Source organism: Capra hircus, chromosome 7 (assembly GCF_001704415.2).
Source record: "Capra hircus breed San Clemente chromosome 7, ASM170441v1, whole genome shotgun sequence".
NCBI lineage: Eukaryota > Metazoa > Chordata > Mammalia > Artiodactyla > Bovidae > Capra > Capra hircus.
The window spans coordinates 92,483,159-92,506,491 of record NC_030814.1 but is presented as its reverse complement, the minus strand read 5'-3'; the positions used below and the strand labels follow the sequence as shown (position 1 = coordinate 92,506,491).

At 54.5% G+C, this 23,333-nt stretch overlaps 2 protein-coding genes and 2 long non-coding RNA genes across 4 annotated transcripts; 1 reads left to right on the top strand and 3 right to left on the bottom strand.

Moving 5' to 3' along the window:
* LOC108636394 lies at positions 942-3,813 on the bottom strand. The gene is made up of 2 exons (XR_001918342.1): positions 3,409-3,813; positions 942-1,314 (listed from the first exon to the last, which is right to left on the bottom strand). It is a non-coding gene; the product is annotated as an uncharacterized LOC108636394 (long non-coding RNA).
* On the top strand, positions 8,467-18,142 carry DENND1C (DENN domain containing 1C). Its single transcript, XM_018050939.1, has 23 exons — positions 8,467-8,571; positions 9,421-9,485; positions 9,590-9,633; positions 9,786-9,835; positions 10,449-10,568; positions 10,650-10,719; positions 10,904-10,984; positions 11,080-11,145; positions 11,248-11,301; positions 11,414-11,524; positions 12,659-12,759; positions 12,863-12,908; positions 13,015-13,116; positions 13,206-13,331; positions 14,302-14,406; positions 15,174-15,264; positions 15,365-15,405; positions 15,874-15,945; positions 16,548-16,592; positions 16,663-16,770; positions 16,961-17,040; positions 17,159-17,366; positions 17,477-18,142. The coding sequence occupies exons 1-23, from the start codon at positions 8,555-8,557 to the stop codon at positions 18,068-18,070; spliced, it is 2,397 nt and encodes a 798-aa protein (XP_017906428.1). The 5' UTR covers positions 8,467-8,554; the 3' UTR covers positions 18,071-18,142.
* On the bottom strand, positions 18,131-21,156 carry CRB3 (crumbs 3, cell polarity complex component). Its single transcript, XM_018050938.1, has 5 exons — positions 21,021-21,156; positions 20,616-20,790; positions 19,639-19,715; positions 18,987-19,130; positions 18,131-18,648 (listed from the first exon to the last, which is right to left on the bottom strand). The coding sequence occupies exons 2-5, from the start codon at positions 20,695-20,697 to the stop codon at positions 18,577-18,579; spliced, it is 375 nt and encodes a 124-aa protein (XP_017906427.1). The 5' UTR covers positions 20,698-20,790; positions 21,021-21,156; the 3' UTR covers positions 18,131-18,576.
* On the bottom strand, positions 22,541-23,313 carry LOC108636393. Its single transcript, XR_001918341.1, has 2 exons — positions 23,200-23,313; positions 22,541-23,101 (listed from the first exon to the last, which is right to left on the bottom strand). It is a non-coding gene; the product is annotated as an uncharacterized LOC108636393 (long non-coding RNA).

The following is a 23,333-nucleotide window of genomic DNA, read 5'->3' as shown; positions in this document are numbered from 1 at the left end:
TTCTCATCGCCCCTCCTCTCCCTGTGGGATGGAGTTGGGAGCTGAAGGGACTTTAATCTGAGGGTGGACAGTGATTTCAGAGTCAGACCGGGTTATGCTACCAACTCACTCTCCAGTGTTGAGCAAGATGCTTGCCCACTCTAAGCCTTGATTGCTTCACCTATAAAATGGGCTCATGTTTTCCCCCCATGCCACACCTCAAGGATTTTTGTAAGGACTCAGGGCACAGTACCTGGTACTGGGTGGGTGCTTAGTGATGGAGGTGCCACCACTCCCTGGGGCATCTTGCAAGTATGGAACATTGAAGGGGGAACCTCTAGGAAAGGGTGCCGGGGAGATGGCAGCCGTGGGTAGTGCCTCAGGGGCAGTCCTGCCAGGGTAATAGTCACAACACTGAAGCACTTTGATGGGCCTGATACATACATGTCTTACAACCCTCACACCAACCCTGTAAGATCTGAGCTTTTAGAAAATTCCCTGCTTCTGGATGCAGTTTCTGCCAATGAACCTAAGCAGGCTTCCCTGGTAGCTCAGCTGGTAAAAAAAATCTGCCTGCTATGCAGGAGACCCTGCTTCAATTCCTGGGTCAGGAAGATCCTCTGGAGGAGGGCATGGCAACCCACTCCAGTATTCTTGCCTGGAAACTCCTCGTGGACAAAACAGCCTGGTGGGCTACAGTCCACGGGGTTGCAAAGAGTCGGACATGACTAAGCGACTAAGCACAGATAGATAATGAACCTAATCACCTCTGGGTGATCCAGAGGTTAGGACTCCTTGCTTTCACTGCACAGGGCACAGGTTCAATCCCTGGCTGGGGAACTAAAATCCCACAAGCTGCGTGGCATGGCCAAAAAAAAAAAAAAAAAAGATCTGAGCTTTTAGACAGTGTATCAATTAGCTTTTGCTGCATACAAACTAACCCCCCCAAAAAATTTAGGGGCTTAAAGCAACAGCAATTTTTTATTTTGCTCCCAAATCTACAGTTTGGGCAGGGCTTGGAAAGGTAGCTTATTGGTGCTCCCTGTGGCATCAGCTACAGGATCTTCTTTGAGGCTGAGAGGTCTCCTTTCAAGGTGACTGACTCACTCACCTAGCCACCAAGTGGATTCCTGGGGGCTCAGGAGGGTGTCTGGACCTCTCCATGATCTGCCCAGGCTGGGTTCCTCCAACAGCAAACATCCCATTGCAGTTTTCTAACAGCTTTAGAGGTCACTTGCTGTCCTGAGGACTCTAATTGAAGTGTTCACAAAGGCCTGTCCAGATTCCAGAGGGTAGGTTGTAGACTCCAACTCTTGAGGGTTGAGTAGCAGGATTCTAGAAGAGCATGTGAAACAGAAGCTACAACTATGACCATCTTTAGAAAGTACAATTTGCAGCACAGTTTCTTGCCCACGATCCCTTGGTTATGAAGCAGTGACCTGGGATTCAAACTGATAGTTTAGGTCAAGAACTCTGATTGCACTTTATCAGCCAGTGTTCAGTGTGGGAGACTCTAGGCATATTAAGCAGAAAGGGATTGGATACTCAGCAGGAGGGCCCTGCTGAGCCCCCAGGCATCCACTTGGCACCTGTATGAGTCATTTAGAGTGAGGATTTAGGGGCTTACAGCATCTCTGGAGGGGCTGAGGGAGACAGCTGTAAGCCAGTGCTGCTGAAATTTGATGGGCAGCAGAGTCACCAGAGGACTTCCCAGGTGGCACTAGTGGTAAAGAACCTGCAGGAGACATAAAAGAAGTGGGTTCGATGCCTGGGTCCGGAAGATCCTCTGGAGGAGGGCAATGGCAACTCACTCCAGTATTCTTACCTGGAATTCCATGGACAGAGGAGCCTGGCCGGCTACAGTCCACAAGATCGTATAGAGTCGGACATGACTGAGTGACTCAGCACAGTATAGCACAGAGTCACCAGGAAAGTTTTGCATGAACACAGCTTCCTGTGTTCCACCTTATAATCTCTGATTCAGTAAGGGGCAGGGGGAAGGGGAAAAGCTGCATTTTTAACAAGCTCCCAAGTGATGCTGATATTGCTGCCTATGAGGCCCTCTTCGGTGTAGCCCTAGAATAGGTTGGAACACCACCCTGGGAGCTGCTTCCTCTGCAGACTGGAGAATCAGAGGGCTGCCACCGGAAATAACTGAGTTAAAAAAACACCACCTAACACCCACAAAGCCCCAGAGACAGGTCCACTAGGACACTGAACAAAATTAATTAAAATGAACTTAAAACAATTTTAAAATAATTAAACACACACACACTGTTCTGTCTCACTTCTACATTCCAGATCTCTCAGGAGCATTGCTCATGGGTAGAACCTAATCAGCATCCAGAGCCAGAGCTGCAGAGTATTCTGGGCAATGTAGTTTTTCCCCCAACTTCTGGTACACAGGAAGGCAAACCACGAGGGAGAGAGACAGAAGGAAAGCGAGGGATGCTGAAACCCAACCAACTTTTCCCACCCAGCTCTTCCACCAGACCACCAGCTCCAGATGGGGCCCCAGCCCTGTCCCTGGGTCCCACTACAGCCAGGAGGAAGGCAGCCTGGGAAATCCAGCCTGCAGCCACCCCCATCTCAGCAGGCTCAGCACATCACTGGATGGTGGAGCAGAAAGATGAACTAGGCAGCAAGCTTGGCTGTCTTTATTATCCTAAATATAACGTGGCCACAGAAAAACTCCTTATTGTTGTTGTCTAGGCACCAAGTCATGTCCAACTCTTTGCAACCTCATGGACTGTAGCCCACCAGGCTCCTCCGTCCATAGCATTTCCCAGGCAAGAATACTGGAGTGGGTTGTTGTGCCCTCCTCCAGCGGATCTTCCCGACCCATGGATCAAACCCACACCTCCCAAGTCTCCCGCACTGCAGGTGGATTCGTTACCATTGAGCCACTGGGGAAGCTCTTGTAAAGCAATTATTTTCCAATTAAAAATAAATTTTTAAAAAGTAAAAGATTAAAAAAAGAAGTTAGCCTTGATTCATTGTTTTCTAGACCCAAAACATTCTTCAGCTCTTTTGCTGAATCCAGTTGTCTCTGTCTCCAAAATGTGTCCTGAATTTGACCCCTCCTCTCCTCCCCAACCAATTCCAGTATTCTTGCCTGGAGAATCCCATGGATGGAGGAGCCTGGCAGGCTCCACGGGGTCACAAAGAGTCAGACACGACTGAGCAAGTTTACTCCTCCCATCTACACTCTGGTCTAAGCCGCCATTGTTGCTCACCCAGTCAATCCCCTTCATCACTTCCCTGGGCTTGCTGCTGCCTGCCACCCCACCCCCACCCCCACCCCCACCCCCGCCCCCTCCCCCAGCGTGCAACCTCCTCCCACAGCAGTCAGAGCAGCCTTTGTATGCAAATAATAACCCTCCCACCCACAACTCCCGTCTTACTCAGACTGAAACCCAGTCTTCTCACCTTGGCCTCTACTCTGATGATGACAACTTCATCACCTTCCCCCTCCCTCCTGAAGCTGAAACTACAGTGGCCTTTCTGTGCTCAGCTCAGTGCAGCTTCAGCGCCTTTTCACGAGCAGTTCCTGCTCCTTCTTCCCTCAGGTGTGCACATGGCTGGCTCCTCCTTCTCCACAGGTTTCAGGTCAAAGGACACCTCCTCAGAACAGCCTTGCCCTGGCGACTCTAAATTATACCTAGTCGCTTTCCCTCCATTTTCTCCTATCAGGTGTTTCCCTGATAGCACCTATCACTAACGCAAATTATCTTGTCTATTTCTAGTTTCTTTTGTCTGTCCCCCTTCCCTCCCCACTGAAAGGTAAGCTTCAAGGAACCTTGTCTGCCTTGCTCACCACATGTGTAGACCAGTTTATGCAACTCAGACATTCAGTAATTATTTGCTGAATGAAGGAGCAAGCAAATCAATGAGACTTCACAACACAGTGTGAGGTGTATTCTTTTCCTCCTTTAAAAAAAAATTAAATAAAGATGTACGGGGCTTCCCTGGTGGCTTAATGGTAAAGAATCTGCTTGCCAATGCAGGAGACAGGGGTTCGATCCCTGGTCCGAGACGATCCCACATCCCACAGAGCACCTAAGCCCAAAAGCCACAACTACTGAGCCTGTGCTCTAGATCCCAGGAGCCACAACTACAGCAACTAGACAGTAGCTCCTGCTTGCCGCAGCAACAAAGACCCAGCACAGCGAAAAATAAAGATGTATGAAGTGTATTCCTTTATTTATTGGCTGCACCATGTGGCTTGTGGGATCTTGGTCCCCGACCAGGGTTTGCACTGCTGCCCTCCACAGTGAGAGCACAGAGCTCTAACCACTGGAATGCCAGAGAATTCCCATGTTTTCTCACTTTCAAAGGAAGGAGACAGGGATGTCCCTGATGGTCCAGTCACTGGGACTCTGATTTTACTGCAGGAGTGAGGTTCCGTTCCTGGGCCTGAACTTCACCGCCTGGGCAGAAATTTAATCCCTGATCAGGAAACTAAAATCCCACTAACGACGTGGTAACCAAAAAAAAAATTTTTTTTAATTTTTAAAATATTTATTTGGTTGTGTTGAATCTTATTTGAGGCACGTGGGATTTTCACTGCGGTGCATAGACTCTCTAGATGTAGCTCTTAGGCTCAGTAGTTGTGGTGTGGGGACTTAGTTGCTCTGAGGCAGGTGGGATCTTGGTTCCAGACCAAGGATCAAACCTTCATCCCCTGCATTGCAAAATGGATTCTTAACCACTGGACCACCAGGGAAGTCCCTAATTTTTCTTTTTAATTTTAAAGATTAAGCAAGAAAACAAAGACACAGGGAAGGCGGAAGGTGGCTTCTAAGATGACCCTCAATAATGCCTGTCTCCCTGTTCACGCCCTTGTGTTCTCCCCTCCCATTGAGCACAGGCTGGACCCGGAAATTTCTTCTGCTCAACAGGATATGACAAAGGCGATGGGATGCTCCTTCTGAAACTGGCTTACGAAAGCCTGTGATTTCTGCCTTGATGAGTTCTCTATTGCCTTTTCAGCTTGCTTGTTGTCGGGAAGCAAGAAGCAGGTTGGGAAGGTCCCCATGGCAAAAAAAAAAAACCTGAGTGTAACCTCTGGTCGACAGCCAAGCAAGGAACTGGGGTGCTCCGTCCACAATAAACTGACTCCTACCAACAGCCACCGTGAGCTTGGAGGCAGATCCTTTTTTGGTCTGAGGCATCGGGACCACAGCCCAAATGACACCTTATTACAGCATAGAGAGCCCACAGTACAGGACCCAACTCAGCTGTGTCCAGAGCCCTGGCCCCCATAGAAATTTTCAGATAAATGTGTGCTTTTAAAATATTTGTTATTGATTTGGCTGTGTCAGGTCAGGATCTTTGTAGCACATTCACTGTGGCACGTGGGATCTTCAGCAGTGGCATGGGAATGCTTAGTTGCAGTATTCAGGATCTAGTTCCCCGACCAGGGATTGAACCCAGGCCCCCTGCATTGTGAGTGCAAAGTCTTAGCCACTGGACCACCAGGGAAGTCCGTAAATGTGTGTTCTTTTAAGCCACAAACTATAGGGTGATAGATTACATAGCCAGACAAAACTAATACAGAGAGGTCAAATGACCGGCCTAAGGTCTAAATGATGCTAAAGACCTAAGTCAGGTCTTGAACCCAAGTATCTCTGACTCCAAAATTATTCTCTTAATCAATTTCCCGACCCATCTCCCCTAATCATGGACAGAACATACCAAAAGCTTGATTCAGGCTTGACTTTGTACTAAATATATCACATGAAATCTCTCACTAAACCTTCGTGGGATCTCTGAAACAAGCACCATATTCATTTATGATACAAATGCATATTCAGGGGAACTCTCTGGTGGTTCAGAGGTTAAACTCCATGCTTCCACTGCACAGGGCACGGGTTCAGTCCCTGGTGGGGAACTAAGATAACGCATGCTGCACAGCGCAGCCAAAAAAAGATGCAGAAACAAGAACAGATGGGGTCCCACTTTCACAAAGGGGCATGAGCTCCTCTCTCATTCCCACCCCATGGGTCTGCCATTGGATTGCACTGAACTGAATTCCAGAAATGAAGAAAGATTTGAAATATCTCTGCAAAGGCTATGCCTTAGTTCATTCCAGCCGTTAACAGAACACCATGGACTGGGTGGCTTATCAATAACAAACATTTCTTTCTCGCAGTTCTGGAAACTGGAAGTTATGATGAGAGCATGCCTCCTGGTTCACTGATGGCAGTCTTCTTGCCATGTCCTGACATGATGGCAGGGGTGACGGATCTCTCTGGCATCTCCTTTATGAGTTTGCTGTTGGTGGTGGTGTTGTTCAGCCGCTAAGTTGTTTCTGATTCTTTGCAACCCCATGAACTGCAGCGCACCAGGCTTCTCTGTCCTTCACTATCTCCCAGAGTTTGGGCAAACTCATGTCCATCGAGTCAGTGATGCTATCCAACTCATCCTCTGTTGCCCCCTTCTCCTCCTACCCTCAACCTTTCCCTGCATCAGGGTCTTTTCCAGCAAGTCGGCTTTTCACATCTGGTGGCCAAAGTATTGGAGCTTTCAGCTTCAGTCTTTCTAATGAATATTCAGGGTTAAGAGGAGACTAATCCAATTCATAGGATTCACCCTCATGATGTAATCATTTTTCCAAAGACCCACTCCCTACCTCCTAATACCATCACCTTAAGGGTTAAGATTTAGCATTGGGAGTTCCCTGGTTGTCCAGTGGTCAAGACTCTGAGCTTTCACTGCCATGACCCTGGGTTCAATGCCTGGTCAGGAAACTAGGATCCATCAAGCCTGGCTCCTCACATCAAAAAAAGAGAGAGAGATTCAGCATATAAATTCAAGGGGCCCCACAAATATGCACTCTATAGCAAGGCCTCAAAGGGTGAAGCAGAGAAGTATGGCCCGAGTATTTTGTACCCCTGATCCCCAGCCCTGGCTTAGATCCAGCTCCCCTTGGAGAGAAAGGGGGGACCAATATGTGATCAGCCTCATCCATGTGCATCTTGGCTGGAGGCCTTGGAGGGCTGTGTCTGTATGTATATATCTGTGTGTGTGTTCATACGCTTATGCAGTAACTTACCCCCACCACCCAGAGTGGAAATACCCTTGTACCCACAGTCATGTGGACAGGCACAGAAGGAAAATCCCCAGTCATCCACATTCTCACGCAGCCTGATGGAGCAGACACAAATTCTACAAGCACACGGACACCGTGTTCATCCCCAGATACCCCAGGCCATACCAGGTCACATGTGGACTTGTGGAAATGCACGCCTCTGTCCACACAGACATTCTCAATATCTTGCAGGGAGCCGAAGACTCTTGAAAACTCTGCAGCATTTTGGCTTTGTGGAATTTTGAAAAAAATATTTATTCATTTCATTTGGCTGCACTGGGTCTTAACTGTGGCATGCAAACTCTTAGCTGTGGTATGCGGGATCTAGTTCCTTGACCAGGGATTGAACCCAAGCCTTCTGCATTTGGGAGGGTGGACTCTTAGCCACTGGATCACCAGGGAAGTCCCTGTCTGTGGGATTTTGCATGTATGTGCATGACCATAAATGTCTCCTGCCTTGGTGCTTTCAAGTGTGTCTGCAGATCTCTGTTTTTCAACATGACATCTGTCCACCCAGGTGTCTGTCTGTTTCTGAGTCTGCAACACTGCTTGCGTGTGTCTCTGACACTGTGTGTCTGTGACACACAACACTGCTGCGTATCTGCGTGTGTGTGTGACTATGTCCGGCTATGAATCTGACTTGAGGTTGAGCCCTGATTGTGTCTGTCCCTTTGTTTCTGCTCTACATCTGTGCCCTCTGCATTTTGGTCCCTTGTCTGCCTCTGTTTCTCTGATATTCCATTTGTATTGACAACTGTGGTCACTGTGTGTGTGTCTGTTGTCTCTGTCTGGAACTGTTTGCTGGCTGCAGCCTGTGTGTTATCCCCCTGCACCTGTCATCTGGATGGACAAGGACTTCTTTATGTATGTGTTGTCCCTCTGTACTTGTCACTTCGTGTCTGTGACTATGTGCTGCCTTTACAACTGGCTGGCTCCCTGTGTCTGTCTGTGGTCTGTGACTGCTCTGGCCTGTGTGTGCTGGTCACTTCCTGGCCCTTGTGTGTTGCCTGTGTCCTGTCCTGTCCATCCACCTTCCTGGTGCCCCTCCTGTGTCCACTCTCCATCCTGGCTCCCTCTGGCGGTCCCATGAGGAATGGCCATTGCGGATGGACCAAAGGGAAAAGAGTTAAGGGAAGAGGAAGCATTTTAGGCAAACTGTGAGTCCTGAGCTGCTACACAGAAGGGAAGGCTTGGGTGTAATGGTGGGGTCCACACATGGCCCAGCCTGGCAGACCTGGGGGCGGATCTGGCCTCTCAGCCTGCAGACCTCTTGCCCACCCAACCTGCGGAAGGCTAGAAGGCAAGACGCCTGGGTCTCTCACAGTGGGTGGGGGCAGGAGCCTTCCTCTGGGGACGTCACCCGTTAAACTTCCTCTCTCAGCCACACAGGAAGCTGAGACGGCTCAGGGCCCAGCCCTGAGAAAGCACAGGCCCCCAGGACCCCTGGGGAAAGGGTCCCTCTGGGCCAGGCCTTCAGGGACCATGGGATCCACAGCCGAGTAAGAGCTGCCCCCTCTCCCATCCTCTGGACCAAGATTCCCAGACCAGGCCTGGGCTGGGGCTGAGGGGAGCAAGGCTGGGGCAGGCCGGGGAGGGACTGTGAGGCACAGGGGCAGGTGGCTGGAATCAGAGCAGGACTCAGCTGGCCTACAGTATGGACTCTGCTCTCAGGCACACTCAGGCCACTCTGGGACTTTCCCCAGTCTCTCTCTCCCTCTCCCTCTCTATGATTAAGTTTGTTGCTCTGAGTGTGTGCCTTTTGATACATCTCAGTGATGGGGAGTCTGGCTTCCGGGGTCAGCAGTGGGGGAAGGGGGACTCTGTGTGTCCATGTGTGTGTGTGATTGATTGTGTGGGATTTATGTCAGTGTGAGGATGAAGCTCAGCGTGAGGAGGTCCCCATGTCTGGGGCAGTGTGTCTGCACTCCCCCTCCATCCTTTCTCTCTGTCTCTCTCTCTCTGAGCCCAGTCCCCGAAGCCTCTGCACGGTGGCTGGGGGGAGAGGGCCAGGGGAGGAAGGCAGAGATTCCAGCCTTTCCAGGAGGATCAGGGCACACTGCCCTCTATCCTTGGATAGGAAACCTGGGGTCAGTCACCAGGGCCCCATGAAGTCTTGGTGCAGGGCCTCGCACATATACCCAGTGACCCGACCGGCTATCCAAGAAAAGAGGGGTTGTACTGGCTCGGCTACACACACATAGTCTTACCTGGAAAGTCCGATCTTTTCAGTCAGACACTGTATAGAATCGTGCACACACACACATACACACACACATATAATCACGCACGTGTGCAGACACACACAGAAGCAAGTCCCTGGACCCAATAAACCCTTTTCTGTCCCACAGAGGGGGTCCCCCTGCCCTGTTTGATTGGTTCTTCGAAGCAGCCTACCCTGCCTCCCTGCAGGAAGGTGAGTCAGGGGCCATCGCTCCGGGGGGGGGGGGGGACACGGGGGGGAGGGGGAGATGAGGGTGGGCCTGGGACCCTGAACTTAGTGGCTCATTTTCCGTGCAGATCCCCCCATCCTGCGGCAGTTCCCCCCAGACTTCCAGGACCAGGTATGCAGGCTGGCTCCTTTCTTCCCCCGGGGCCAGGGCCTGTTCCCCTGGGGGAGGGGACCCAATGTCTCGGACCACGGACCACCCCCGGGAGCTCTGTGGTGGGGCCCAACCTGAGTGGCCAAGCAGTGTGTGCTTCTCTCCATCCCCAGGAGTCTATGCAGATGGTGCCTAAATTCTGCTTCCCTTTTGATGTGGAAAGGTATGGAAGGAAGCAGACACCTGAGGACGCAGGGATCCAGACCTCTCATGGACCCTCAGTACTCAAACATCCAGAGACTCAGACAGCAGAGCTCCTATGCCCAGGAATCTGAGATTCAGGGGCCTAGGGACTCAGACACCCAGGGAATCTGACAAATAGTGACTTATACACAAAGGGACTCATTTACCCAGGGACTCAGGGTTCCAAAGGCCCAGGGATTCAGGGGCCCAGGGATCCAGGGGTCCAGGGACCCAGGGCCTCAGGGACCCAGGGACTCAGGGAACCATGGGCTCAGAGATTCAGGGACCCAGGGCCTTAGGGATCTAAGGACTGAGGGGCTCCAGGGACTGAGGGACCCAGAGGCTTGGAGATTCAGAGGCTTTGGGATCCAGGGACTCAGAGAACCAGGAACTTGAGGGATCCAGGGACTCAGAGAATCAGGGACAGAGGGACCCAGGGACTCAGAGAACCAGGGGCCCTGTCAACTAGGGACCTATGTGCCCAGGGCCCCAGACTGATGGACACAGTATGAGGAGCACTGACAGGGCATGGAGGGGAGAGGCGTTCACACGGGTGGGATGCCCAGGTCTCTGAGAGCCTTTCCTGCTCCCAGGGAGCCCCCCAGCACCGCTGTACAGCATTTCACCTTCGCGCTCACGGATCTGGCCGGCACCCGCAGGTTTGGTTTCTGCCGCCTGCGGGCTGGTGCTCTCAGCTGTCTCTGCATACTCAGGTGTGGGAGATGGGGGTCTGGGGTGGGGGTTGGGGCCTCTACCCAGGGGCACTCCATGGAAACTGTGTCCACTCTCCACAGCCACCTGCCTTGGTTTGAGGTATTCTACAAGCTGCTGAACACAGTGGGGGACCTCCTGGCTCAAGACCAAGTGAGACCAACCCTCCCTGTCATTTCTGCAGGAGTCCCAGCCGCGCCCCACCCCCCACCACCCAAGCCCTCAGCCTCCCAGGCCTGACCTGGGCCCCTTGACTCCTCCCAGACCACCCAGCTTGAGTCAAGACCCTCAGAGTCCCCAACCCACGTCGTGGCTCAGATATCCCACCCCCACCCAGGTCTCAGAGGTGGACGAACTTCTTCTTAATCTGCTGCAGCAGCCCCTTCCTGGGACCCAGGCCTCAGTAGGTCTGGACCTGGTGAGTACTCCTCACCCCTGGGCGGTGGCGGACCACCGGTGGCAGGAGAGGCTGCACCCAGGCCCTGAGGAGTACGCCGTACATCTCTCCCCCAGGGCAGTGGAGTGAGGATTGCCAGTGCACAAGGCCTGCAGTCCCCTGTCCCTGGGAAGAACACGTCGGTGAGCAGAGATGGGGAACCCTGGAAGGTTGGGATCCACGTGACGACAATCCACTGACTGATCGGTCCTCTCCCTCCCCCCATTCCCCCAATCCCCCGCCAGCTTTCCTGCTTCGTGGCTCCCGACTCTGGCCGCCTGCCATCCATTCCTGAGAACGTGAGTGGAGACCCCGGGAGGGAGCTCTGGGGGAGGGTAGAGGTCCAGAAACCAGGAGGGGGCTGTGAGATCCTATGGTCCCTTGTGTCCAGCGTCTCTCTCTGTTCTTCAGAGGAACCTAACGGAGCTGGTGGTGGCGGTGACCGACGAGAACATCCTGGGACTGTTCGCCGCCCTCCTGGCAGAGCGAAGGGTCCTGCTCACGTCCAGCAAACTGAGCACAGTGAGGCGGGGGTCGCAGGGCCGGGGAGGGACAGAGGCTTCGCTTAGCCTCTAGAGGCGGGACAACCGGGGCGGATTCCTAGCTCTAACCCCACTAGGCGAGACCAGAGGACAAAGTCCTGGCTCTGCGCCTTTGAAGGTCATGGTTGCGTTGAACCCTGGTTCCACCTTCTTGGGGGAAATCCGAGGGGGATGCTGTGTAGTCTGGCTTTGGTGCGCTGAGTCCAGGCTCCACCCACTACGGGCCGGAACAAGACTAGCTCCACCCCGCAAAGGGTGAGCGCTGCTGCTGCTGCTGCTAAGTCGCTTCAGTCGTGTCTGACTCTGTGCGAACCCAGACACGGCAGCCCACCAGGCTCCCCCGTCCCTGGGATTCTCCAGGCAAGAACACTGGAGTGGGTTGCCATTTCCCTCTCCAATGCATGAAAGTGAAAAGGGAAAGTGAAGTCGCTCAGTCGTGTCCGACTCCTAGTGACCCCATGGACTGCAGCCTACCAGGCTCCTCTTCCCATGGGATTTGCCAGGCATCCGCCCCTACCACCAGGAGGAAGGACGGGGGAAATGGAGGCTGCATGCTGGCCCCACCCCTAAGGGCGGGACTAGGAAGGGACTGAATTCGAGCTCCACTTCTTTAGGGGTGAGGTCAATGGGGCTGAACCTTTGCTCCACCCCTAGAGGTGGGACCAGGGAGGGACTGAATTCTAGCTCCACCTCTTTAGGGGTGGGGTCAATGAGGCTAACCGTTGCTCCACCTCTAGAGGCGGGACCAGGTCCGGCTCAATCCTAGTTCTGCCTCTTTCCGGATGGGGTTGGTGGGCTGGGTCGCTGTCCTACCTCTAAAGAGAGTGATCCGGAGAGTTGAATATTGGCTTCTCCCCCTAGAGAGGAAGAGACTAGCACGTGCCGAGTCCTGGCACCACCAGCCCCCAGCAGTGTAATTTGCAGAATTATTGGCCTTCACGTGAAAGTGTTTGAGTTTTCACTTCTTACCCAGTATTCGCTGAGGAAGGGGGTGGAGGGGGACAGGAGACTGAGGACATGAGAAATGAAGTCGGGGGAGCCACCGTCCCAGAGAGGAATCCTTGAAGCTGGGAGTCCAGGCTCTGACTCCAAGGTCCCCTCCACCCGTCCCCAGCTGACCTCCTGTGTCCACGCGACCTGTGCTCTCCTGTATCCCATGCGCTGGGAGCACGTGCTGATCCCCACGCTGCCGCCGCATTTACTGGACTACTGCTGGTGAGGGGCGGGGCCTGGGGAGGGAGGGCTTGGGGAAGAAGCCTGGGGTCCTGGGGACCCGGGGGCGGCGCCTGCATGACCGGGCCCCCTCGGTCGTCCGCAGCGCGCCTATGCCTTACCTCATCGGAGTGCACGCCAGTCTCGCTGAGGTAAGCGGGAGCTGGCCTGGATGGCACGGGCGGGCGGAGTGTGTACCCTTCCCCACCCGAGATACTCGGGCCCTGAGCGGCCACCCCCTCCGACTCCCCAATGCAGAGAGTGCGGGAGAAAGCCCTGGAGGACGTCGTGATGATGAACGTGGACTCCAATACCTTGGAGACACCCTTCGACGACGTGCAGGCGCTGCCCCCAGACGTGGTCAGTGTCGCCCGCTCCCCAGCCTCCTGCCTCATCCGGTAGGCGAGGCTCAGCGCCGGTCCGCTCAGCGCTGCCCGCTTGTCCCCCAGGTGTCTCTACTGAGGCTGCGGCTAAGGAAGGTCGCGCTGGCCCCTGGGGAAGGGGTGTCCCGTCTCTTCCTCAAAGCTCAGGCCCTGCTCTTCGGAGGGTACCGCGATGCGCTCGTCTGCAGCCCGGTAAGCAGCAGGAACGAGAAGGGAGCAGCCCCGCGGGTGCCAGCAGGATTCGGAATAATAATACCCAGTTTGTAATGGAGTACTTACTTTGAGCTTCCGTTTGCGTGCTAAGTCGCTTCAGTCGTGTCCGACTCTTTGCAACCCCATGGACAATAGCCCTCCAGGCTCCTCTGTCCATGGGATTCTCCAGGCAAGAATACTGGAGTGGGTTGCCATTTCCTTCTCTAGCGCTTCTGTTTGCTCATCTGTAAAATGGGACCACAACAGTACCCACCCAAAAAGGTCATATGTGTCTGAAATGCTCGGACAGTGCTTGGCACATTGCAATAGATAAACGCTAGGTTTACAGTTCCTGTTATTATCTCAGTGCTCATAACAATACAATGAGAGGGATACTATTATGGTCCCAGTTTACATATGAAAAAACCAAGACTTGGAGAAAACCCACAGCAGGTGGGTGTTGAAGCCAGGGCTTTGATCTGCTGACTTTCAACCCTGACACCCTCCCCACCCCTACCCCCAGTTTCTCACAACTGTTCTATAAAAAGGTTGTCGGAGAATTCGATCATTTGAGAATCTGATGTTCTAGTCAGCTCTGCCGGAAACTGTCCAGTTCTCCTCCTCCTCTGTCTCCGCTCCATTCTGGCCTCCCTTGTTTGTTTGTTGCCTGAATCAGCGCTCTCATCGAGTCACTCTAAGTTCCCTCTCCGGATTCTCACCCCCGCGCTCCATAGTCTGACCTCCTCGCAACCGCCAGAGGTCACTTAGGAGTATGAGTCAGGTCCCATCTGCCACCCCGCTCCGGGTAAAAGCCCAGGTCCTCCCTGCTGCCCATGAAGTCCTGCTGGAGTTCAAGCACACAGAGGCACTCCATCAATGTTCGCTACACAGATGGACAGTAGAATAAGGAAGGCAGAATAAGGGATCCAAGAGAGCCGCGAGGAACTTAGAATTCGAGTCCTTCTTCCAGGGCCAGCCTGTCACCTTCAGTGAAGAAGCCTTCTTGGCCCAGAAACCCGGGGCGCCGCTGCAGGCCTTCCACCGGCGGGCTGTGCACCTGCAGCTGTTCAAACAGGTGGGCCAGAGCCTTGGGGGCGGGGCTGAGGCCGAAGGGGCGGGGTTAGGGGCGCTGATGCGCGCACCCCAGAGGGCGGAGCCGGGGCTGGAGGGATGGACGCCTGGGTTCACTGGGCGGGGCGAGAGTTGGCCCTGCCGGATCCCCCACTCCAGGGTCTCCGGGGTGGGAGAGACATGAATTCTTGGGTCTCTGAAAATGGAAGCCCCTGACCTGAGTTCCTAGGGATAAGCTTTACTTCTAGGTCCCTGAGGAGATTGGGCTGGAACCAAATTATTGAGTCCTAGCGCGGGGGCCTCCTGGATCGAGGATGGAGGTTCATGTCAGACTCCCTTTGCGGGGAGGGGAGGCAGGCCGGCCTTTTGGACCCCAGGGATGGGGGGAAGGGGAGGGGGAACCGGACTTTTGGGTTCTGGGAAGAAAGTTGGATGAACTTCAGTGTCCTTCAGGGTGAACTGGCTTCTAGGGTCCCTGGAGGTGGAGTCGACCTCTTCCCAGGGTCATTGAGAGGAGGCAGGCATGTGTGGAGTGGCAGTCTTACTTCTCCGACCCTGTGAGCGAGAGTCTGGTCCCTGAAGACAGATCCTGACTTGGGGTGGAGAGGGGCGGACCTCTGACTTGCTGAGTTGGGCTCCAGACTCCTGGGGCCTCATGTTGGGGAAGGGTGGGGCCAAGGATGTCTTCTATGTCTTGTTGGGAGTAGATCCCTAGACCTCGCATTCTAATGTTTGGGGCACCCTGATTTCCTGTTTCTCCCACACGCCCAGTTCATCGAAGGCCGACTGGAGAAGCTAAACATGGGTGAAGGCTTCTCAGACCTCTTTGAGCAGGAGATCACTTGTAGTGGGGCCTCCTCAGGTAAGCTCTGCACCTGGCCTCAGAGGCCCCACCTCACCAGCACCCCCACCTAAGCCCACCCACCCTGAAAATGCAATGCTCTCTGTTCTCTTCTCTGCAGGGACACTCCGATCCTACCAGCTTTGGGCAGACAACCTGAAGGTAGTAATACCACTTTTAGTGTTTATCGCAGGATTAAATTAAACCCATAGCCATCCTCAATATGCCCACGTATAGAAAGAGGTGAAAAAAAAATCAAGACTCAGGGAGAGGGACTTTCCTGGCAGTCCAGCAGTTAGGACTCTGCGCTTCCAATGCAGAGGGCAGGGGAGTTTGATCCCTGGTCAGAGAACTAAAATCCCACATACCACACACACACAAAAAAAACACACAACAAAAAACCTCTATGCCTATGGTGAGTTATGCAACTACTGTAAACCTACCAAAAGTCATTGAGTTGTGCAAGTAAGGCAAGTGACTTGTATGGTATGTAAATTATAACTCAGTTTTTTAATTTAAAAAAAGAAAATTCAGAGAGGGAGAAGGGTTTTTCCAGCGACACACAACCCAGTTGGGCAGGTGGGGTCTGGGATATGCCTATGCCTCTCTGCCTTGGCTTTCTCTCCACAGAAAGGTGGTGGTGCCCTTCTGCACTCCGTCAAGGCCAAGACCCAACCAGCTGTCAGGAACATGTACCGCTCGGTGAGGCTGGGGTGGACAGACCAGTTACCAGGGTGACCAAGCCAGAGGATGTTTTAACCTTCTGTTTAGAGGACAGTTTATCAAACTGAACCAGCAGTTAAACCAGTTGCAATGTTTCCTACTTTTATGTTCCATTGACTGTGTTCTTTCCCGTTTGTCAGATCACGTCTTTCCTATTTAAAAATGATCACCAGGATTCTTTGGCAAACGTCTCGGGGTATTCCTTCTGAGACACTAACATTCCTGCTTGCATGCTTAGTGTTTCGTTTTTCTCCCAAATCCAAAAGTTTCCTGGGACCGGCTCCTGCAGCTCGGAACCGTCTGTTGAATTTTTATTCTTTGCTCTGCTTTTGAACACTGATTTTTTACAGCATTCCAGCGTTGCCACTCCCTGTTTCATTTGGGGGTTATCTCCTCGAGGAATATTCCTTTTATATTAGTCAAAGAGGCATGTTTGTATTGACTCCTTAGCTCCTTAGTACAGGGGGATTCTGAATGTATTTTGAGTCACCCATGAGCAGATGGCAAGATGAATCTGTCCTCGGGGGTTGAGGGCCTGGTTCTCAAATACCCTTGTCAAATCACTTTCGGTTCCTCCATAGGCAAAGAGCGGCTTGAAGGGTGTGCAGAGTCTTCTCATGTACAAGGTAAAGTCAGTGGCCAATGCCAGGGGACAGTGGGGGGAAGCAGTTCCTGGCTTACCCACCCTCTTCCTAGGAAGGGGACTCTGGCCTGCAGAGGGGGGGCTCCTTGAGGGCCCCTTCCCTCACCAGCCGCTCAGATCGTCTGCAGCAGCGCCTGCCTATCACCCAGCACTTTGGGCAGGTAAGCCCCCTTCCACTTAGTGCCAATGCACACACCTGGAATTATCACCAAGTCCTTCTCTCCTTCTCTGCCTCCAACCAGACATCAACTACCCCCAAATGGGGTGCCCACACCATCCCCCATTCACAGAGCCCCCTGATTCTGTAGCTCCTGAGGCCCTGCCCCCAGCCCCCAAATGTGTCCTTTGCAGAACCGGCCCCTTCGCCCTAGGAGTCGCCCCAGCAGGAGACTCAGGCTGGAAGAGAAGCCCTCTGAGTCCCTGGAAGAGAGGTAAGACTCCAAGGCAGGGGACTGGAGGGAGGGTAGTGTTGGAAGTGGGTCCCCAGACTCCAGACACTTAGGGCAGCTGGTCTGGGGCAGAAACCTGAGGCTGCCCATCATCACCCAGGACACCCTCCCTGAGCCCAGAGGATGCTCAGGACCCGTGGGCAGAGGAAGCGCTGGACGGCAGCTTCCTGGGGTCTGGAGAAGAACTGGATTTGCTAAGTGAGATATTGGATAGCCTGAGCACAAGAGCCACGCGGACAGGTAGCCTTCGGCCCAGCCAGAGTTTAGACTGCTGCCACAGAGAGGACTTGGACAGCTGCCTCAGCCTGGTGAGAGCCCCACTCCCCGGCCCCCTAGTCCCTCCCCATTTGTCCATCCAACCTGCCAGCGCCTGCTTCATCCAAAGGCCAGCAATCTGCCATCTCCCACCCCCACCCAGCCTGACATACCCGGAAGATCGAGTTGGCAAGCAGATGACGACAAACCTCCAGAGCCCCAGCCCCTGTCCCTGCTGCCTCTGCACACCCCTCAGCCTTCGGATGCCACAAGCTCTGGGAAGCACCCCACTTGCCAACTGCCTTCAGAGGCCAGCCCAGAAATTGAGTCTCCATCCCAGTCTTTGACAGCTTCTGCAGACCCCAGCAGCAAAGGGGACCCTGGATCCTCTCCCACCGAGCCCCAGCCTCTCCGCTTCTCCCCTCCCCATGAAGCAACTGAAGATCCCACAGCCCAGGAGGAGCCCTGCTCCCAGCTCTTGGCAGCACCCAGCCAGCCCAGCCCTCCAGAAAGCCCCCGACCTGAGCCCAACTTGGGTGTTACCTGGACATCCCAAGCCCTTGATTCTTTCTTGGATCTGGGTTCCTCAGAGAACCCCGGAGCCCTGCCTTCAGAGGGCCTGCCCGCAGTTCACCTCCAGCCCCTCGAGGAGCCAGAAGCCCCCAGGTCCTCAGCTGCACCTGCAAGCAACTGGCAGGAGCCCCAGGCCAGGAGCGGGCCCAGAGTCGCTGAGCTTAAAAAGTGTTTTGAAGGTTAAGGACCAAGGATCTGGGAGAGACTCTGGCCCCTTGTTAATAAAGCCTCAAGAGCCCAAAGCTGGATTTTCCTGTTGAGTTTATCTGGGAGCCCTCTTGTGCTCAGGAACCCACACCACTCACCACCTCCCCTCCTGAGGCAACCTCAGGCTGGCTCTGAGGTCCAGCTAAAAGCCCCTCCCTTCCAGGAAGCCCTCCCAGCCCCTAGGGCCCTCGAGAACTTAGAATTCCTCACCCAACAGCCTATGTGCCCTGTAGGAGTCTCCTTCATCTAGGCTAATTCCTACTCCTACCAGCCCACAGGAAGATCTTATAATATCTCACCACCCACTATATAGATATATGTGTAAAGTGAGTAGCCTCAGTGTCCCCTGCCCTCAAGGGCACAGTCTTAGAAGCACCTTATTCCCTTCTATTGTTAAGCACTGGATGGGTTTGATTGCCCAGAGGGCTCTGCCTTCCCCCAAGGTCACACAACCAGGAAGGGTAATGGGTAGAGCAAGGGGACCTAGATGGGCAGGCAGCCCCGCACCGTCTCCTTGGAGTCCTGGGGAGCCCGGGCCTCAGCTGCGTGGGAGAACTGAAAGGAAAGGAGAGGGGGGGAGTGTCGGGCCTGTGCGGCAGCGGGACAGATAACCGATGGTGCAGCAAGCGAGGAGGTGGGTCCCCAGCCCTGGCACCCCAACTGCAGGCAGAGTCAAGCAGAGGCGGCATGCTTCGCAGAGCCCGCCCGGCAGGTGCCCCGCGGCCCCCCAAGTCCTCCGGAACCATCAGAGGCTGGTATCTCAGTGGCTGGGAGAGAGCAAGTGCCGGGCAGTCCTGAGCAGTGGTGGTGGCTGTGGCCAGCCCCAGCCTTCAGATGAGCCGTTCCTCAGGCGGTAGCTTGAGGTTGGGGGGCGGTGGAGCTCGGGCACCCACCTGCTCCTCACTGCTGGGCCGGTAGGTGCCCTCTGTTTGCCTCTTCTCCCGTAGCTTCCGCACCAGCAGGGCCAGACCCACAGCCAGGAGCAGGGCAGCCAGGAGAGAGAAAACCACGATGATGGCGGTGATGGCCTCCTGTGACTGCGTGGGAGGGGGGATGGGTGTGAGTTACCCCTGAATCTGGACATCCTGTCCACCCCCCCAACCCGGAGAAGCCTCTGGGGATGGTAATCCGCTCTCCCTAACACCTGCTGCCTTGGGTGACTGGGTTCCTTCCCCCAGGGTTCCTGATCCCCTTCTATCACACCTGGGCTCCTGGGCTCTTCCACCTGCTGTGTCTGGGGTCCTCCTTCCAAGTGCTGCCACACCTAAGCTTCTAGCTCCCCCTTCCCCCTTCCTGAGAGGCACAGGGGGCTCCTGACCTTGCCAGGCTGGGTATTCTTGCTCACTCCCTTCCAGGCATTCTTGGTCTCCCCATTTGCCAAGTTGGCCTTCTGATCTCTCCCATAGCGTTCTCCAATGCCTCCCCCCACCAAACCCAACAGTCACCCCTGAAAGTGTAGGCCCTCCCATCTGCTACCTGAGGGACTCTTCGATAAAATCCCTTCTGCCCTCCTCCCCTATACACCACCCTCTCCACTCAACTCACCAGGGCTCCATTGGAACCAGGGCTGGGGCCAGAGGGTGTAGTGGTGGTGTTCACACTTGTAGAGGTCGTAGAAGGTGCTGGGGAGTGGTAGAGAAGACAAGGCCAAGTTGCTCAGTCATGTTCAACTCTTTGCGACCCCATGGACTGTATAGCCTGCCAGGCTCCTCTGTCCACCGGATTTTTTAGGCAAGAATACTAGCGAACCCAGCTCCTCCATGGCAGGTGGATTCTTTACCTGCTGAGCCATCTGGGAAGCTCCAGAGAAGATAAATGAACCCCCATCTAGAAACATCTTCATCATCCTTGGGCATTTCCCCTCACTAGAACTCTGCCCTTCTGAGACTTTCATTCTGTGGGTACCCTCCATGAAGGGGATGGCCTCATTGATTTTGCTTTTCTGGGGACCCCCACCCCTGGTAGCCCAGCAGCGAGTAATCAACCAACAGCAGTTTGCAGTTTGCACTGAGTTGGGGGCTATTATAATGGATAGTGTCCGGAAACCCAACCCTTCCCCCCTACCACCCACCTCCCCGGCCCTCCCTCAGCCCTTAAGGAGCTGGGCGGATCCTGTATTTCCCCGGAGTGTCTGACTCACACACCTCCCCCCAGGCACCCGAAACTAGAATAGAGGGCAGAAAGGCAGGGTCCACACTGTAGGCCAGTCTGCTCAACCTGGGCCTAAAGCCCCAGGCAGGCTTCCTCCTGATTCGTATTTCCCAGAGTTCTCAACCTTACTGAGACTCCGGCCCCCAGGCCTCCTCTCCCAGCAGCTCACAATTCCACCCAACTCAGGAATTCTCCTAGACCAACTCCAACCTTCCAAGGAAGGACACAGAAATTCTAACCCTCCAGCTCTGACTCTATCGACTCCGTCTCCCAAGGCATCACATGCCCGCTTCTGGGTTCTTGACCTCTCAGTGTTGCAGGGACATAGCTCTTCATAGCCCAGACCCCCAGCGCCCCGGACCGGTACCTACCTTGCCCCCCGACCCGGCCCCAGCGGGCCAGCAGCAGTGGCAGGCCGAGCGCCAGGAGCGGCTCCAGGCTCCGGCTCGCCATGGGCCGGGTGACAGGCTGGTGGCACAGGGAAGGGGCTTGTCGCAGGGGCCGCTCCTACCGCATCTCCGGCCGGGGGTACCTTCGACCCCGCACCTGGGAGGTGAAGGAGAAAGGCCAGGGCGTGGGGGAGGGGGCCGGATCCAGGCACTGGCCCCTGGGAGGGGCGACCCTTGCCGGCCACCCGCGAGTCCCGCCCCGCCCCACCGCCAGAGGTCAGAGATTAAAGATTAACTCTGGGCGGCGCGTTCCTGGGCTAGGGAAAGAGGAAGAGGAGGGAAGGGGGGAGGGGGCGGCAGGCCCAGCCGCACGACCTGCCTCCTTACCTGATCTGGGCGTCTTCGACCTCGCTCTGAGTCTGGATGCCGGTCCTTCGCTCGAACCCTCGGTACGTCGGTCAGTGGCTGGGTCGCACTGTTCCAGCTCCGCCCGCTCACGTGACCCGGAAAGTTTAGTCACTCACCTGGGAGGGCAGCGCACTTCCGGCTTCTGCACCTGAGCCTAGATGAGAGGGAGGGGCCTAGAGGGGGCGGGGCCGCGCCGCGGACGCACCTGTAACGGGAACCCAATCCTACAATCCGAAGGCATAAAAAGAAGTGTAAGCGCGCAGGTGTAAAAGGGGCCTCTCACCTGCACTGCAGGTACACCTGTAGAATTGTCCAGGTGTGGAAACACACAGGGCATGGAAACATCGGTGTGTGAAGCACTCCTGTCTTGGGCAGACCGGGATGGGGAGCCTCTAAGGAAAACGCACCTATGTGGCACACACCTGCATGAGAGCTAACGTGTAAAGAAGACATCTGCACGGAAGTGTAAGAACGCCGATGGGACACATCTGCCCTGAAACACATCTATTTGGAGTATAGCTGAATGGAAGCCTGCCTGGGGGAAAAACAGCTGTAGAGAACACACCTGCATGTTAACCACCTGGCTGAGGCACTGTGGCGCGGGGCACATCTGTTTTGGGAATGCATCTGCATGACTCACTTATGAAATGAACAAGACTTGCAGGAGGAATTGCCGTGTGGAAAGACATTAGAAACACCTGTACAAGACACACCTGCATTGAAGTGCGCCTGTAGGGGACCCAGTTATATGAAAAAGCCCCATATGGATTGATATTTAAATGGAATACACCTGTGGTGGGGAGGCTGTGTAACGCATTCCTGGGTGGAGGAATCCCCGTTGAGACACATACCTATGAGGTGGAGGAAACAACCTTGCAGGAGGGACAGCTGCATAGAATTGAGCTCACGTGAGAGGGAGACCTGAGCACGCCTGCGTGGGGCACACTAACATAGAAGCACATCTGAGGGGGGCTCGTGTGTGCTGAGGTCCACCTGTCAAGGATGCACCTGTGAGAAACCGTTTGTTTGGGACATTTCCGTGCGAAAATACCTGTATCCCCCTGTGCTGTAGGGCACCTGCGAGGGCCATCTGTGAATGAAAACGTCTATGAGGAGACCCTCTATAAGAGGCTTTGTCTGGAACACACCTGTTAGGGCACACCTATCTGGGCATATTGCCAGGGAACCATATTGCCCTATCGGCTGTACCTTTGGATAAAGGACGATGGTAATAAGCTACCCCATCCTGCGGACTCTAGAGTGAAGTGTTACGGTTAAGGGAAAATTAATCCCTTCCAGGTCATAGATCAACGATGGGTAAGAATCCCAGGTCTAGTGAAATCTCTGCTTTGCCCCTTCCTGGGCATATGAACTGGGGTGAGCGGCTTAACCTCCTATTTCCTCATCCGTGAAGTGCGAAAGCCAGTCCCACCTACGTTTTAGGGTTTTAGAGAAGACGACGCGAGAGGTGAGTAAAAGACCAGGCTTGTGCAACGCAATGAATCAACGTTAGCTATTATTATTATTCGCTGTCAAAAGGCCTGGGGGCCCCTCCCCCTAATGGTGAATCGAGAAACTGCGCCCAAAACTAGTGGGAGGGACCTTCGGCAGGTTCACAGAGCGCGACAGACTGGGGGCCCGCCTTCAGTTACGCGGTCCTTATCCCCAACCGTGCCTGGGACTCCTCCCCAGGCAAGTCCGGAGAGAGCAATTTTCTCGGTGTCCGGATCAGGTCGGGGCCCCTTTAAGACTTCCTGGAGAGCCCGGAGCCGCGGGGCCGAAGGCTGCCCTGGGTCAGAGGGGAGGCCCCGCCTAGGTGGTTGGGAGAGGCGGGACGGGCGGGCGCAGCTTTTGCGGCTCTGGCCAATAGGAAACCGACTTTGCAGCCGCCTGGCGCATTGATCTTCCGTTTCCCAGGCTGAGTGGAACCGAGAAAGGAGGCGCACGGGCGGGATGACAGCACGGCTAGATATTGTGCTTCAGTGGCCGCGTAGGGAATGTAATTGGAAAGGGCGTGCTGTTGCAGGCCTAGATGGCGCGGAGTTGGTCCGTGAGAACGTCTAGGAAAAAAGAGAACTTTAGTTCCTGATGAAAATTAGTAGAGGCAGGAGGTCAAGTGGAAAGGGATTACGTAACCCAATCCTGGAGATCTCCTTACCTCGCCTCCTTGGGCAGAGGGTAAACTGAGGCACGTAGAAAGGAGCTACGAAACCAGACCTGAGATATTGCTCTCTCCAGCCACTCCATTTCCAGAATGAATGTGGTGCTCCCTAGGTTGTGCTGATACCGGGA